This window comes from Drosophila innubila (assembly GCF_004354385.1).
Source record: "Drosophila innubila isolate TH190305 chromosome 3L unlocalized genomic scaffold, UK_Dinn_1.0 0_D_3L, whole genome shotgun sequence".
Classification (NCBI taxonomy): domain Eukaryota; kingdom Metazoa; phylum Arthropoda; class Insecta; order Diptera; family Drosophilidae; genus Drosophila; species Drosophila innubila.
This window is the reverse complement of record NW_022995376.1, coordinates 20,841,633-20,855,531: the sequence shown is the minus strand read 5'-3', so window position 1 is coordinate 20,855,531 and position 13,899 is coordinate 20,841,633. Positions and strand designations below refer to the sequence as shown.

Sequence of the window (13,899 nt, the reverse complement as noted above, 5' to 3'; positions counted from 1 at the left end):
CCGTGGCTAGCATACAATTATATACACATTTATTGTTGTAATTGTTTATGTGCTGCCGTTACCTTTCTTTTGTTTATTTACATTTTAGGGCAGACGCAGGCCGCCAAACCAACAACAGCAACACCAACAACAACAACACATTAAGCAATCGCAATCAGATTCGTTGCCGAATCAAACAAATGCGCGAAAATAGCGACTTTGCTGCTGAAACATTTATAAATAGACAGAGAAACTTTGTATCAATTAACGTAAACGTAAAACGTAAGAGCGACCCAGCAGTTTCTCCTCCTCCCACCTCCCCCCTCTATTGCCTGCAATACTCCCCCCCTTAAGACTATTGGCACTCAATTCAATCAGTTGGCACATCGTTTAAATTTGTATTGTTGTTATTGCTGTTGCTGTTGTTGTTATTATTATTGTGGCAGACGGGCGTCGACGTCATTGTTGCACGTTTTTGCAATAGACCAAAATATTATATACTACGGATACACATGTTCCTGTGTGTGTGTTTTTTTTTCTGCAGATTTGTTTGTAAATTACACGCTACAACAACACTTGTAAATCTAAGCAAAACGCTGTTGCGCTGCAGGCGTCGACGCTGGCGTCGCAACATTTATTGCCTGAGAAAGTTTTCGACTGCAGGTGTGCGTTTGTGTGTGTATTTATGTGAGCTTTGCTCTCTTTGCTACGGACTCTCTCTTTTTCTATCTTTCGCTCAATTCGTTTGCTGTTCCTGTGGCTCCAACTTGTTGCCTGGCCAAAGCTTTTTTGGGATGCCATTTCAAAGCTTTTTTCAAACGCCTGTTGCTTTATGTATGTATTTGAGTGAGTGTGTATTAGTGTAGAGCTTAAGAATTTTTTGGAAACAGTGTAAGAAAATTATTAATTGTATTCAATATATTTAAGATGATTGGGGCAATAAAAATAAGTATCTTTGTACTTATTGAATTAAATTAAATAAAAACTTATAATTAAATACTTAGATAGCGACCTCAGTAAATAGTGAATATAATAGTGAACAAACCGGTCCAAATGGTGATTTATAATCATATCTATCATACTTTTCGAGCGACTAAGCTGAAATTTCGTATGCTGACTGCTGAAATGAAGGAAAAACAATTGCCGATTAAGAAAATGCCAATTTAAAATTTAGACAGTGGTATAGGGTATTTAGTTATTGTCCCGCCAGCTGCCTATCATATCAGGTCAACATAACCCCAGCTAATAGTCTATTTACACAATTGCCTGGTCGATTGGGTTGCCTGCCTGCATGTGTCACGGGCTCCGAGTCCCGGTACAATGGTTAGGCACAAACCTACGGCTGTGCGAATATCGGATAAGTGCAAAATTTTGCCCGCTTTTGTTGTGGGTCTAGACAAGCTGCAGAGTCTACAAAAAAAAAAAGGGGCAGGGACACAGACGGAGACAGAGACAGACAGAGAAGGAGACAGGGAAACAGTTTATAACAAAAGCCGCATTGTCCAATGCATTAACAAGAGACGTCTTGGACGTCTGTTTGGGTCTATTGCAATATCGACTGATGTTCACTTCCTGATTATTACATTATGTAGTCAGTCACGGGCTGCAGAGAATTCTCTTGTTTTCTTTTCTCCTTCTGTTTTCTTTTCTTTTACTGCGTTCGCTGTCATACTAAAGTCACTCTAGTTGTTGTTGTCGTTGTCGTTGTTGCTTTTGTTAAAGGGCTTCACATATCGCAACAAGAAATTACAATAATAAAATGGAATAAAATAAAAGTTGAATACCTAAGAGTTTCCATTGGTTGCGCTGCATAAATAAACTTAAAATGCCGCCATAGTCAGTTAGTCGTCAGTCAGTCAGTCAGTTAGTCAGTCACACAATATCAACAAAAACAATGCCCGATGCCCAAACAAAACCAATAAAAGTAAAATAAGCGAGTGTACAATATAAATATACATACAAATACATACTATATGTAGGTATACATTTAACGCATATAAACACTGTATGTTCCATAGTACAAAATGTGCGTCAGTTCACTTGGCCCTGCTTCTGTTTCTTATTTCCTTTAGTCTTATTTCTTAGTCTTATTTTTATATTTGTGCTTTATGCGTTCTGCATCTGTATCCATTTCCCCATCTCTATCTCTTTCTTCCGCTGTCTGGAAGAACTTCTTCAGTGATTGCCCTCAACGCTGAACTTCTCGCCCAGTCACAGTCATAACTCAAGCCATATGTCAGATAAAACACCATACAAAAGCCTTGTAAAGCACTGAAGCCTATTTTAAACTTACCATACAAATAAGTTTCTACAGACAATATATATCGAGAGATCTGTAGTAATTGATCATCCTATAACTATCATTACTTTGTTAAAACTAACCCAAGTGAGTCCCTAACCCTTAGATTGAAAGTTGACTACAATTCATTTTTGTTTTTATATTAGGTTATTTATTCCAGATTAGCAGGAATTTCCTATTCGAATCTCAGAGTTTTTAAAGCCTCGACAGTCTGCTTAGGGTATCTGCCAGACTAGCACTCCCAACTATTGTCTACTTGCTTGCTCTTATGGTTGGGTCAAGCAAGTATCATGATGTTTGCACTTGGTATATGTATCCATTCGTATATATACTCGTATAAAAATATATGTTGAAACTGCTTTTTATTATCATGCGTTGCGTTTGCTGTATCACTTGGCTCATTATTATGACGTATTGTCTTTATTTATATTTTTTTTTTATTGTACGCCCAAAAACAACAACAACAGCAGCAGCAAAAACGACAATCGCATCTGTTTGACTCTCTCATTTATTTTTTGCTAAATTAACACAAAGGTCTTTGGGGCGTGGAGTAGTTGAGAGACCGCAGATGATGATTATTGATGCAGCTGTAGCTGAAGTTGAAGCTGAAGCTGAGACTGAAGCTAAAGATATACTAACGTCGCATGATATATGCCTAGAATAAACACTGACCACTGCTTAGTGGGCAAAAACTGTTTCGTCGATAAGCGAAAATATAAAAAATATTAAAATATGAATAAAACAAACCAAGTTTTATATCGTTTTGTAACTTATTGACGTCCGCAATTTTTAAAACCGCGTTTTCACTTTCCTTTGTTCTCTAGGATTCATGTATATATAATAAGCCATGCTATAGTTAAAGAACAACGTAAAATTAATAATATATTTTTTTTTTAAATTTTATTTTATTTAATGACGTTCCACATCGTTATTTGTAGGATACAGCAAGAAGAATAAAATAGAAAGTTTGTAAATCTTAACTTCAAGGTTTTCCATTAATTGTATGGTCTGTTCTTTAGCTTCTTATCATTTCTGATTAACATTTGACATTTGCTTTTCCAAATATTTACCGAATTCGGTTTAAGCTAATATCATACAGAACACTTTCGCATTATCAACTGTATCAAAATTGTTATTCAGTAATTTGATAAATTTATAATTATATTTAAGCAAAGTAAGTCGAATTTTTTTGAGCTCAGCGATCCCAAAACCCCCTACAGACACCCCCCGTTTTGTCTTATCAGACAAAAGAAGAGAGTCGCAACTGAAATCTCTCAAGTGGAACAAGAGATGTGGGAATATATTGAAACTGGTTTCTCTGTAGGGCACTAAAATACGTAACATTGCATATATAATGTATATATGTATGTTTGTTTATACATATGTGATAAAAAGAAAAGGCAAATCAAATGCGGCACTTGAAAAGGCAGAAGACGGACAACAAGTGCGAGAGAAGTAGAGAAACAAACTTTTTATGAATGAAAAATACAATAAAAATAATAATAAATGAATCATCTATAATGTGACGCAGCGTCGCGACGGCCTTAACAGTAGCACACACAACAAACACACACACTCACACACTCGTACACACATCGCAATCTGGCTGAAATGTACGAAAAACTCTATTTAGCATTTAATTCACAGAAAAAGGCCTTAAAAATATTTATATACATATGCACACATACATATATAGCCGGTTTCTGTGGTATTATGTAAATATAATCTGAATGCTGGAATACGGCAACACGGCGCATGCGTAACGTGTCTCGACAGACGATAGACGATTATATAATCTAGCTGTATATGGGCCCTAATGTCACCCCTCCCTACACTCCGCTCAATTAATATTATACATCAAAAGGAAAACAAACATAAATTAAAAGCATTTCAATACAGACGACGCATAAATACTCTATAGAATAGCTTTAATATGTTTTAATTATATAATATACCTGCCTGGGAAGTAATTGCAGTGCTGAGACAACTTTAAAACTGTATAGTTAGGTCAGAACATACAATTGTATTATTTAACACTTCAAATAATTGAACAACTGTTCTCTCGACGCCTTAAACACTTTTTTAAACTTTTAAATCTCGCTAATGCGGTAATTCACTGTATTTTTTATTTATTATTGCAAGGCGCGAAACAGCTTCGAAAGCTCATAAAAGCTTTAAATGACATTAAATTGCATTAGCATTGATCACATAATGTTCTTAATAAACTCGAAACTAGCCATTTTTACTGTGCACGTGAACAACTGTAAAAGTTGAAAAGCTCATTAAAGCTTTAAGTGAGATGTTGTTTTTTTTAACTAACTACAGACTAATCTGTATTAAATTTGACTATGTAGACATTGTTGTGTAATACGGGCTAGAAATACATAATTTACAACAAAAAAACAGCTTTGAAAGCTGATTAAAGCTGTAATTGTTATTGATTGTTTGATTAGAGCAGCTAATGTTAGGCAGATAAAAATATCGATTCATATTGTATGTCATAGTTATTGTACCCCTAAATAATCAAATCAAAAGCACATAATTCATTCATTAAGGTTTAAAGGGAAACACAAAAAATGTCGAGCTGCTGGTTATCGTTGTGATATCAGACGACACTGAACACAACGAACAACACTTGTTTCGTTTGTTCGATTGTGTATTTATTGTTGTAATTCTATTTAACGGCATTCCTGGTAATTAATGCAATTAGTAAACGATTTGTACGCATTCCTTTTACGGGATTGTCGTCACTGAGTAACATACAAAAAATAGTAAACAAAGTCAAGAAAATAAATTAATAATAAATAAAAAAATATTATTATTATTGGCTTGCTATCTGCAAGGTTTAAATTTTTTATGAGTTCGAGTTCTAGTTCGAGGTATCCCTTAAAAGAAGTCCAAAGAAAAGAAACGACATACTTTGATAAGATTAGAGAGTTGGAAAGGAATATAGATACAATAATAATATTGCAACAGCGGCACGTTTTCATTTGGTTCTTTTTAATTTTTTTGGTTTCGGGTCGTTGTTATCGTATGGGGGCCAGATCAGAAAAGTTGAACCCATAGGCTGGGCGGGCATTGCTCGGGTCTATTGTTTGTATTGCTTTATTTGCTTGTTATTTCTTCTTGTTTTTTTTTTTTTGTATATGAGGAAGCAGGTGAACGCGCTGATAGTTAAAAGATGAAGTAACTTTATAAAACCTTGACCCACGTGGTATCATACAACTCTGTTTATCACTCGAGCTGTGTTTACTCTCAATTATAGTTAAGGTTTCAATTTATGTTATTTACATAGTTTATAGAATATTGTATATAAATTCCTCAGAAATATGAACTAGGCACTGAAATAAATAAACTATAGTTCAACTATTCGTGAGTCCAATTATCAGATGCATGTATGTGTCATGATTTCTAATCAAAAGCGCCTTAATTTTTCTTGCAAGCTGAAAGCACATTATGATTAAAGTAAAGCTCTGTCAGGCAACTCCTTATAAACAGTGTTATTATGGTATAGTTCATTGTCAATCTTCCCCAAGTTTTCACTTTTTGTTTTTCCTTTTTTTTGTAAAGCGCATTAATTGATTGGTTAACTGTGATAGTTGTTGCTTCGTTCGCTTCGCTGGTCTTCAGTCTACAGTTGTGTAACGAGAAATAGACAGAGAGAGAGAGAGAGAGAGAGAGAGAGAGGGAGGGAGCGAAAGAGAAAGATTGAGAGGGGGAGATCGAGAGTTACCAGTTTGTGAGCTGAGATTGAGTTAAAGTTGGTTAGTTTGTTTGTTAGCCAGGTTTTCCAAGCCGCACGCCAAAATGAAAGTGTGAACAATTCAAGCAGCTGCCTCTACCCCAATCTTAAGCTTCCCCCCTTCGTCCTCCTATTTGCCTTATTCAGTGACTTTCTTTGATGGCCCTCGCCAGAGACAATGAGTCAGTGCACTTTGTAATAAATATAAAAACACATGAGTAACAATTGCTTGTTGCCCGTTTCCCCCTGCCGCTCTTAAAACTCCTCGACATTAGTATATAGATAAGACGATCTTTACAGGGCTTCCGGCTGACATTTCTGTTTATACGATTATAATATATTTTTATTGCATTTTCTGGGTCATTTCTAATGAATACAAACACACACACACACACATGGCTCTACCTTGTTTAAAATTCGTCTTTCTTTCTTTCTTTTCTTTTTTTTTTTTTGTTGCAGATTGTTTGCATCACTGCCCAAGTATACGCAACATCTTTTAGTCTTACTATTTGGCACATTCCGCGTCATCGCCAGCAATGCCGCCAACGCCTCCACGGGCATGACCAGCGAGGCCCTCGGTGTCTCTGTGGCCCCCAGTTTCTTTCAATCTTGCGTTAGCGATGGCAAAACCGCTCGCATGGAAGATGTGCTCAAATTTAAGGTAAGTTCATCTTACTTTATCTTGAACTGATCTTTATTATGCTTGATTTATCTTTCTCTCTATCTCGTTGACAGGTGGCTACTAAGATCATGCAACATATAATTGATAAGTTTGCCACACACGATATCTTTGGACGCGACAACTATGAGTATTATGCTCGCGTCACGGGACGCATTCTCAAGGTGCAGGACGAATGGATCTGCAGTTTCCAATATCCGCCACCGCCACGAGGAAAATTGGCTCAACAGAAATATGCATGTGAGTGGAAAGTTCAAGACTAGATTTAAGGAGAGAAGCATTTTATGAAGCTCTTTAAAGGATAAAACAATCTTATATATTGAATTAAATCTCTTCAATATTTTACTCGAGTATTTCAAAGTTCATAGACGGTATGAGTGTTTTCCTATGACGCTACTTTTAGCGACATTCTTGATGATTATTCTGAATTCTTTTATCTTATAAGTCAGGCGATTGTTTTTAACCGTCTATTTGCTGTGTTGTCTTTTAAAAATGCAAGTGTTAATAAAATACTATTACAAATATTTAGATTCTTTTAATTTACAATTTGCATAAATGCATGTATTATAAATTATCTGGGCAAGACCATGATTATACGCATTCTTAGAATTATCACTCATTAAAATAATTTTGATATCACAATATTATTACAATAAATGGGTTTTCATCATGGGATTATTTATTATTTTATATTATCAATTACAATAAATAAGAATAGTAAATGAATAGTTAACATTTGTAATTCTTTGTATTCGATAAAGATGTACTTCTTGTGAATAATAAAGAGGAATAGCTGTTTTTAGAAAGAGGAATTAGATTATAATTATATTTAATTATAGTATTAGTGATTGTAATAAGTATGATAATATTAATAGTGATAAAAATAATTATGAAAAATTATTCACAGTATTTATATTAATTATAATTACAGTGCTAAAAATGATGATAATAATTATTATTGTTAATCTAATAACTCTTCCTTTCTCTCCTTTAACAGTGCAACATTCTTTGGAAGCTGAGAAGACTTGGTTGCAGTGCCAATGCGAGCGTTGGGGCCTACGTGAGTACCAAAATCTATACGAATTTAGAACTAAGTACATCTTATGCCTATCCAAACAATCTAACTAACAACAAACTATCGATATCTCTTTTGATTTGTCGAACTATCACTGGTCTCTCTCTCTCTATCTCTCCCTCTCTCTGTTTGTATTTGGGGTCACTCTCTTTTTATGTGATTAGTTTTTAAGTCCATTGCATGGTCAATTGTGTTTTTTGGGCTTTTCTGCTTTTGGGGTTTTAACACACAAAATACTTTGACACCTTTCCACCACTCTCTTTCTCTCACTATTACTGTCTATCTATGTTTGCACCTTGTCATTGCTTCAGTCTCATTCTATGCACGCTTTAAGTCGAAATCAAAAAGAAAAAATCAAACTCTATGTCTACATATTTATGTCTATTTCATTGCTCATTCAAAAAAAAAAAAAAAAAACGAACCCGACGAACTTCGAACAAATTACGATATACCAACTACGATCTATGATAACTGATATTGAATGGGATACAGTGGCCCAGGAGGAATCACGCTCGACGCCTGCGTTGCTGACCAGCTCCAGCTCGGCGCTGGAGAACAGCGTGCTCTCACTGGGAGTATCGCCGGAGCATTCGTTTATCGAGAGTTGTGCCCGTCTCTCGGTATCGCTGGAGGGTCCAGGAATCTTTGCCATGACAAGTTCCCCGCTGCCGGCCAAGCGTAATGGCAATGGCACTGACTATGATTATGATGATTATGCGGACGATGATGAAGATAATGATGAGCTGCCACATGACTTTGCCGCCGAACTGGAGCTGAGCAGCATTGCCCCAGCGACGCCAGGCCAATTGCAACAACAGCAGCAGCAACAACCACATCAACAGCTGCGTGGCATGCAACAACGTTTTAGACAGCGACAACAACTGATGAGCACAGCAACAACGAATAATTCGCAGGATGATGACGACGATGAGGACGATGATGAGGATGACGAGCTGACCACAGTGAAGCGTCGCTATCGTCAAAACAAAAAGAAACCCTTGGCCAGCAGCCATCATCAGCGACGTCTGCGCTCTGGCACCAAGAGTCTTGATGGCGGTGGCGGTGGTGTCGTCGATCGACGTGGCAGCAATGCCACAGCAACAGTTGCTGCTGCAGCTGCAACATCGCCAACAACAGCAGCTGCTGCTGCTGCTACTGCAGCTGCTACTCTCACCAGCAGCAATGGTGGCAAGTTGAAGCAACAGCAACGCACCTGCAGCCGTTGCAATCGCGGCATACGTCACAGCAGCTCCTGTAGCTCGAATTCTGGTGGCGCCGTTGGCTCCAATGGCGGCAACACTGGCAACAACAATGGAGGCGGCAACTCTGGCGGCATGACCATGGAGGAGCTGCGTGCTGTCAATCGCTATGCGGAGAGTACCAAAAGTCTCTCGTATTTGCCACAGGTGAGGGATAAGTTCTGGCCAGGCTCACGCATATCCGTTTAAAATTAATAAAGCCTACCTACCTGCCTCCCACATGCCCCACCCCCACAGTCCTGCCCCTTAACCCACCCTAGCAGCTAATGAGCTCGATTTTTAAGTTTCGTATTCTTTTTACAGGTTTGAGCAAGCGAATTTAATGATTAGTTTTTAAGTTTTTCCCTCTTGATTTTCAATATTTAATTATGATTTGTAATCTATAACTTTATTAATTTTTTTTATTAATTAACGCTGTGTATTTGTTTAATTTTTAATTGATTATGATTTTGTTTAAATTTTTGTTGATTGTTTTCTTTTTTCTTTAATTTACATTATTGGACAGCTGTTGCTCCTACCTCTTTTCTCTCGCTCTGTCTTTCTCACTCTAACTCTCAGACTGAATTTTTTGGATTGTGAAAATTGTTTAATTTATAATTTTTACAAGATTTTGGAACGTTTTTGCGCCTCTTTCTCTAGTTTTTGTATTTTGTTATATATATTTAACTAAAGCTGCGCCTGCAACAACAACAACAACTACTTACACACACACACACACACGTGAAGCAACAACAACACATTTTACTATATTTAAGTTAATTTATAAGGAATAAACTGGCACAAAATCCCAGAAAAAAACCAACTTCACTTCCCTCAAAATCAAATAAAAGTTGAAAACTATACACACACACACACACACACTATTGTACTAAAATGAACAATAACAACAAAAACACATACGTTTTGTTTATATTTTGATTACTTATAATTTATTTAGTTTTGTTTTTGTGTGTTCTTTTATTAAGAAATGTATAAGAAACTGTTTAAAAAGAAGTTGAAAAAAATAAAATAAAACACAACTCATTCCATTTAAAAATATTTTGTTTAATAAAAGCAAACGAAGTGTTCTTACAAACAAAAACAAAAGGCGTATATAATTTATTATTTAATTAATTAATTGGCTTTAAAGACTATAGTATATATTTATATGTATAGTTAAACTATTGTACATAATTATTTGTCATATACGAATATTATGAATCATTCATATTCACTTGAGCTTAAAACACAATTTGTTTATAAGTCGTATTATTTACAGTCTTTATTATCCTTATCAGTTCTTATCATTTGAACATAAAAATTAAAGCTGAAACACAAATAAAAACTGCACAATCAATCGCATTTGTTGATAGTTATTTAGTTAATACTACTTTAAGCTAGATTTAAGTCATTGCAATTGTTTTATTCGCATTGTTAATTTTATAATTGTTTATCGTTTATTGTTAGTTTGTAGTTTTGTTTGTTGTCGTCTTGTCGTTGCCTCAATTAACCAAACAACTTTATTCCTATATTTTGTTTTTGTATCTTATGCTCGTATCTTTGTATCTTGTATCTATGTCTTAACGTTTAAGTAACACTCACACACACATACACGCATACACACTCACGGAAGCCAAAACATTGCATTTGAAAGTTCCTTAAAGTTAACACAATTTTGTTAATGTTTTTGAATAGAATTAAATTTATACCAAATTGTTATTAACCAGTAGTTAGTCGTTATTTTTATGCGCTTTGTTTTTAACGTTAAGGGTATTGTTAACAGCAAATATAATTTTTTTATGTAGATGCTAATATACTACTAATACTTTTTAATTTTTGTTGAAAAATATTGCTTTTCAAAAATTAAATTGTTTTTTTACAAAAAGAAAATCAATGTTTTTATCTTGTGTATTGATAATAAAATTTTTGTAGAAGCTTTTGTCATTTTTTTTTTAAATATCTATTCTTTTTTTGTTTTTAGTAATTTCATTTCAAATTTTTATTTGCCTTAATAAAAAAAAATTTTTAATAGTTCCACAATGAATACCCTTAATATTGCTTAATTTGTATTTAGTCCAATTATCATTTAAATTCGAATTGTTATTTGTAGTCTAAGCTGTCAGCATTTTAATTGTTGCTACATTGAATACCCTTAATGCTTTGTTTCCTATTTTATTCTCAAATTATAATTTATAATCACACATTTTTCCGCTGCCTTGAAATTAATTTGTAAATAACTTTATTTATTATATGCCTTTACATATTCTTAACAATTTTTTTAATTTGTTTGCTTACAATTTATGATTTTATGCGAAAGCTTTAATTTATTTAAAATAAATTCGCAAATGTCTTGAAAATTTACCCTTATAAGGCAGCAAAAAAAAAAACATATAACATTGCTCCTTAAAGTTTAATAGCATTTAAAGAAAGAAAAATAAAACAAAACTAAAAAAAATAACATAACTCTAATGCGAAATTTTCGAATCCCCGTCTTCCCCAAAAACAACAACACATCACAACAACACATCACAACAACAACAACAATGACGACGCCGACCAAAACAACAATTGAAATGCAAATAATAATCACAAACAAACAAAAACACACACACATGCACATGCAATTGAAATGTGTTAGGTTCATGAACGTCAAACCGCACGCATGCGCACCCGGTCCGAGTGGTTCCTGGGGCCACGGGATGCGGTTGTCTCGCTGCAGCTGCCGGCGGAAACGTGCAGCAACTGCTGCCTGGCCGCAGCTGCCGCCGCAGCAGCTGGCTACTTGGGCGGCGGCAGTACACGCGACATGCGTCAAACAGTTGCCGGCGGTGGCGGTAGCGGTGGCATCGGTGGCTCAACAGTTGCCATGGATGCGGAGCGTAGCTCAGCGGCGCTGCTCTATCATTTCTATCGGCGGCAGCAGCGGGAACGTGAACAGGAGCAGGAGCAGCTGCATCGCTTGGACGACATGATGGACACCGAGGATAGCTACAGCTACAATCGTCAGCAACAGGAGCAACAACAACAGCAACACATACATTCCAAGGGTCTGCTGAGACCGCCGCAGCAGCAGCAGCAACAACAGCGTCGTCTGCTGCTGGACGTCAATTCGGGTAGTTATAAACAAGCGACAGCAGCACTAACCAACAACAATCATCAACAACATCAACAACAACAACTCATCACAGACGTGCTAACGCCTAACGGCAACAACAATAACAATCACAGCAGTTGCAACAACATTTGCAGCAGCAACAGCAACTTCTATCTACACGAAACACTAAACAATTCATGCTATTACTCAACACAATGCCTGCCAGCAGCAACTGTTGCTGCTGTCGCTGCCGCTGCAGCTGCAACTGCAACTGTTGCCGTTGTTGACTCTGACAGCGATTGTGATTCGCTTGATGGTCGTGTGTTGCACACGTTGCAGGCGCACGAGTTGCAGCAACATGTGCAGCCAACGTCGCTGCTGTTGCGTCATTCCACGCCCATATTGTTGCAACGTCAGCACCAGCAGCAGCAACATCAGCAGCGTCGACAGCAGCAACAGCGACGTCAACGTCAGCAGCAACGTCTGGGCAGCAGCGCATCTGCCTCAACGTTGTATGAGTCGTTTGAGTCGCCACGCCGTGGCAACAATCATAATAATCACAACAACAGCAACAGCAGTAACAGTAACAACAGCAACAACCTTGTCACAGTCATTTTTAATGTTTTGGATTTCTTGTTTTAAAACATTTATCATTTTATGTCAGCAAATGTTTTTCATTTGTAAAATCATAACTAAAATTAAAAATCAAAAGCGAATTGCAAGTGAAATGTCCATTGTTGTTGTCCCAACTGCATTCAGAACCCATTCAATTAACATAATATACATGAATAACATGTGATTCAGTGAACTTTGTCTAAGCATCCTCTTGAATGTCCTTAACTTATTAATTTAATTATGTTTTGTATTCTTAGTTTATATTTATCCTGAATTTTTTTTTAATTTCAACTTGTAAAACAAACTACATTTGAAAAATAAACTTTAAAAGTATACAATATCTTTATACAAAAGGGTCCTATAAATTTCACAGAAGATTCTAGCTGTAATTTAACTTAAAATTTACTGTATAATAACAATAATTCGTAAATATGCCCTGTAGACTATATTCGACATTTATTGTCTCTCTCTGCAATTCTCAAAACTGCAGCAATCGATAATTATCGAAAGAATATAATTCTTATCTGCGATTCTGTAAAATTTTAATCAAAATTTGCAATTATTTCCATTGAAATATTGTTTGCATGATAAACACACAACATAAAATTTAATTTCAATTTATAAAACTGCGTTTTGTTATTTAAATTTATATTTATTTTGTATTCTATTTATTTAAATGCTATAATATTATTTGTATGTCAATTAACTTTAAATATAATTTATGATTGTAATTTATTTAATGTGTTAAACAAAAAAAAAAAACTGAATTTATGATTGAATTATTGTTTTATCCAATAAACATTAGTGTGTATTTATTTAATGTGTGTATTTAAATGAAATGTTTTTAAGAGCTTTTATTTGTAAAGACACAACACATCCTAGACACTAGTATACGTACATATATATAAACATATATTTGTTGTAATTGTTGTTGTTTCATTTGTATGTGTACTAACCCAAAACAACTTTATGTTTTCTCTGTGTAACTTTGTGCTACGTGTATTGGTTTATGAGTTGTTTTTGTTCTGCAAGCATTAAGCGCCACACGCCCATAACAACATCCACGACAACAACAACAACATCCACCACAACAAAAACAAGCAGAACCAACAACCAAACAACCATCCAAACTAACAACATAATTGTAACCGAAACTATATTATGAACAAATCTTATTT

General features: G+C 35.5%; 1 protein-coding gene across 10 annotated transcripts in view; it reads left to right on the top strand.

Moving 5' to 3' along the window:
- Positions 1-13,899, top strand: part of LOC117788752 (rho GTPase-activating protein 20) — a 55,796-nt gene that overhangs the window by 3,253 nt on the left and 38,644 nt on the right. For 3 of the 10 annotated variants that reach the window (XM_034627611.1, XM_034627610.1, XM_034627609.1), the window contains exons 2-4: positions 6,480-6,681; positions 6,756-6,939; positions 7,697-7,759. In XM_034627611.1, coding sequence (XP_034483502.1) covers positions 6,480-6,681; positions 6,756-6,939; positions 7,697-7,759 — 449 coding nt within the window. Of the gene's footprint in view, positions 1-6,479; positions 6,682-6,755; positions 6,940-7,696; positions 7,760-8,266; positions 9,181-9,270; positions 9,440-9,538; positions 9,883-11,650; positions 12,126-13,899 lie in introns of those variants that run through there. The other 7 variants (XM_034627613.1, XM_034627603.1, XM_034627604.1 and 4 more) reach the window with 7 other exon arrangements.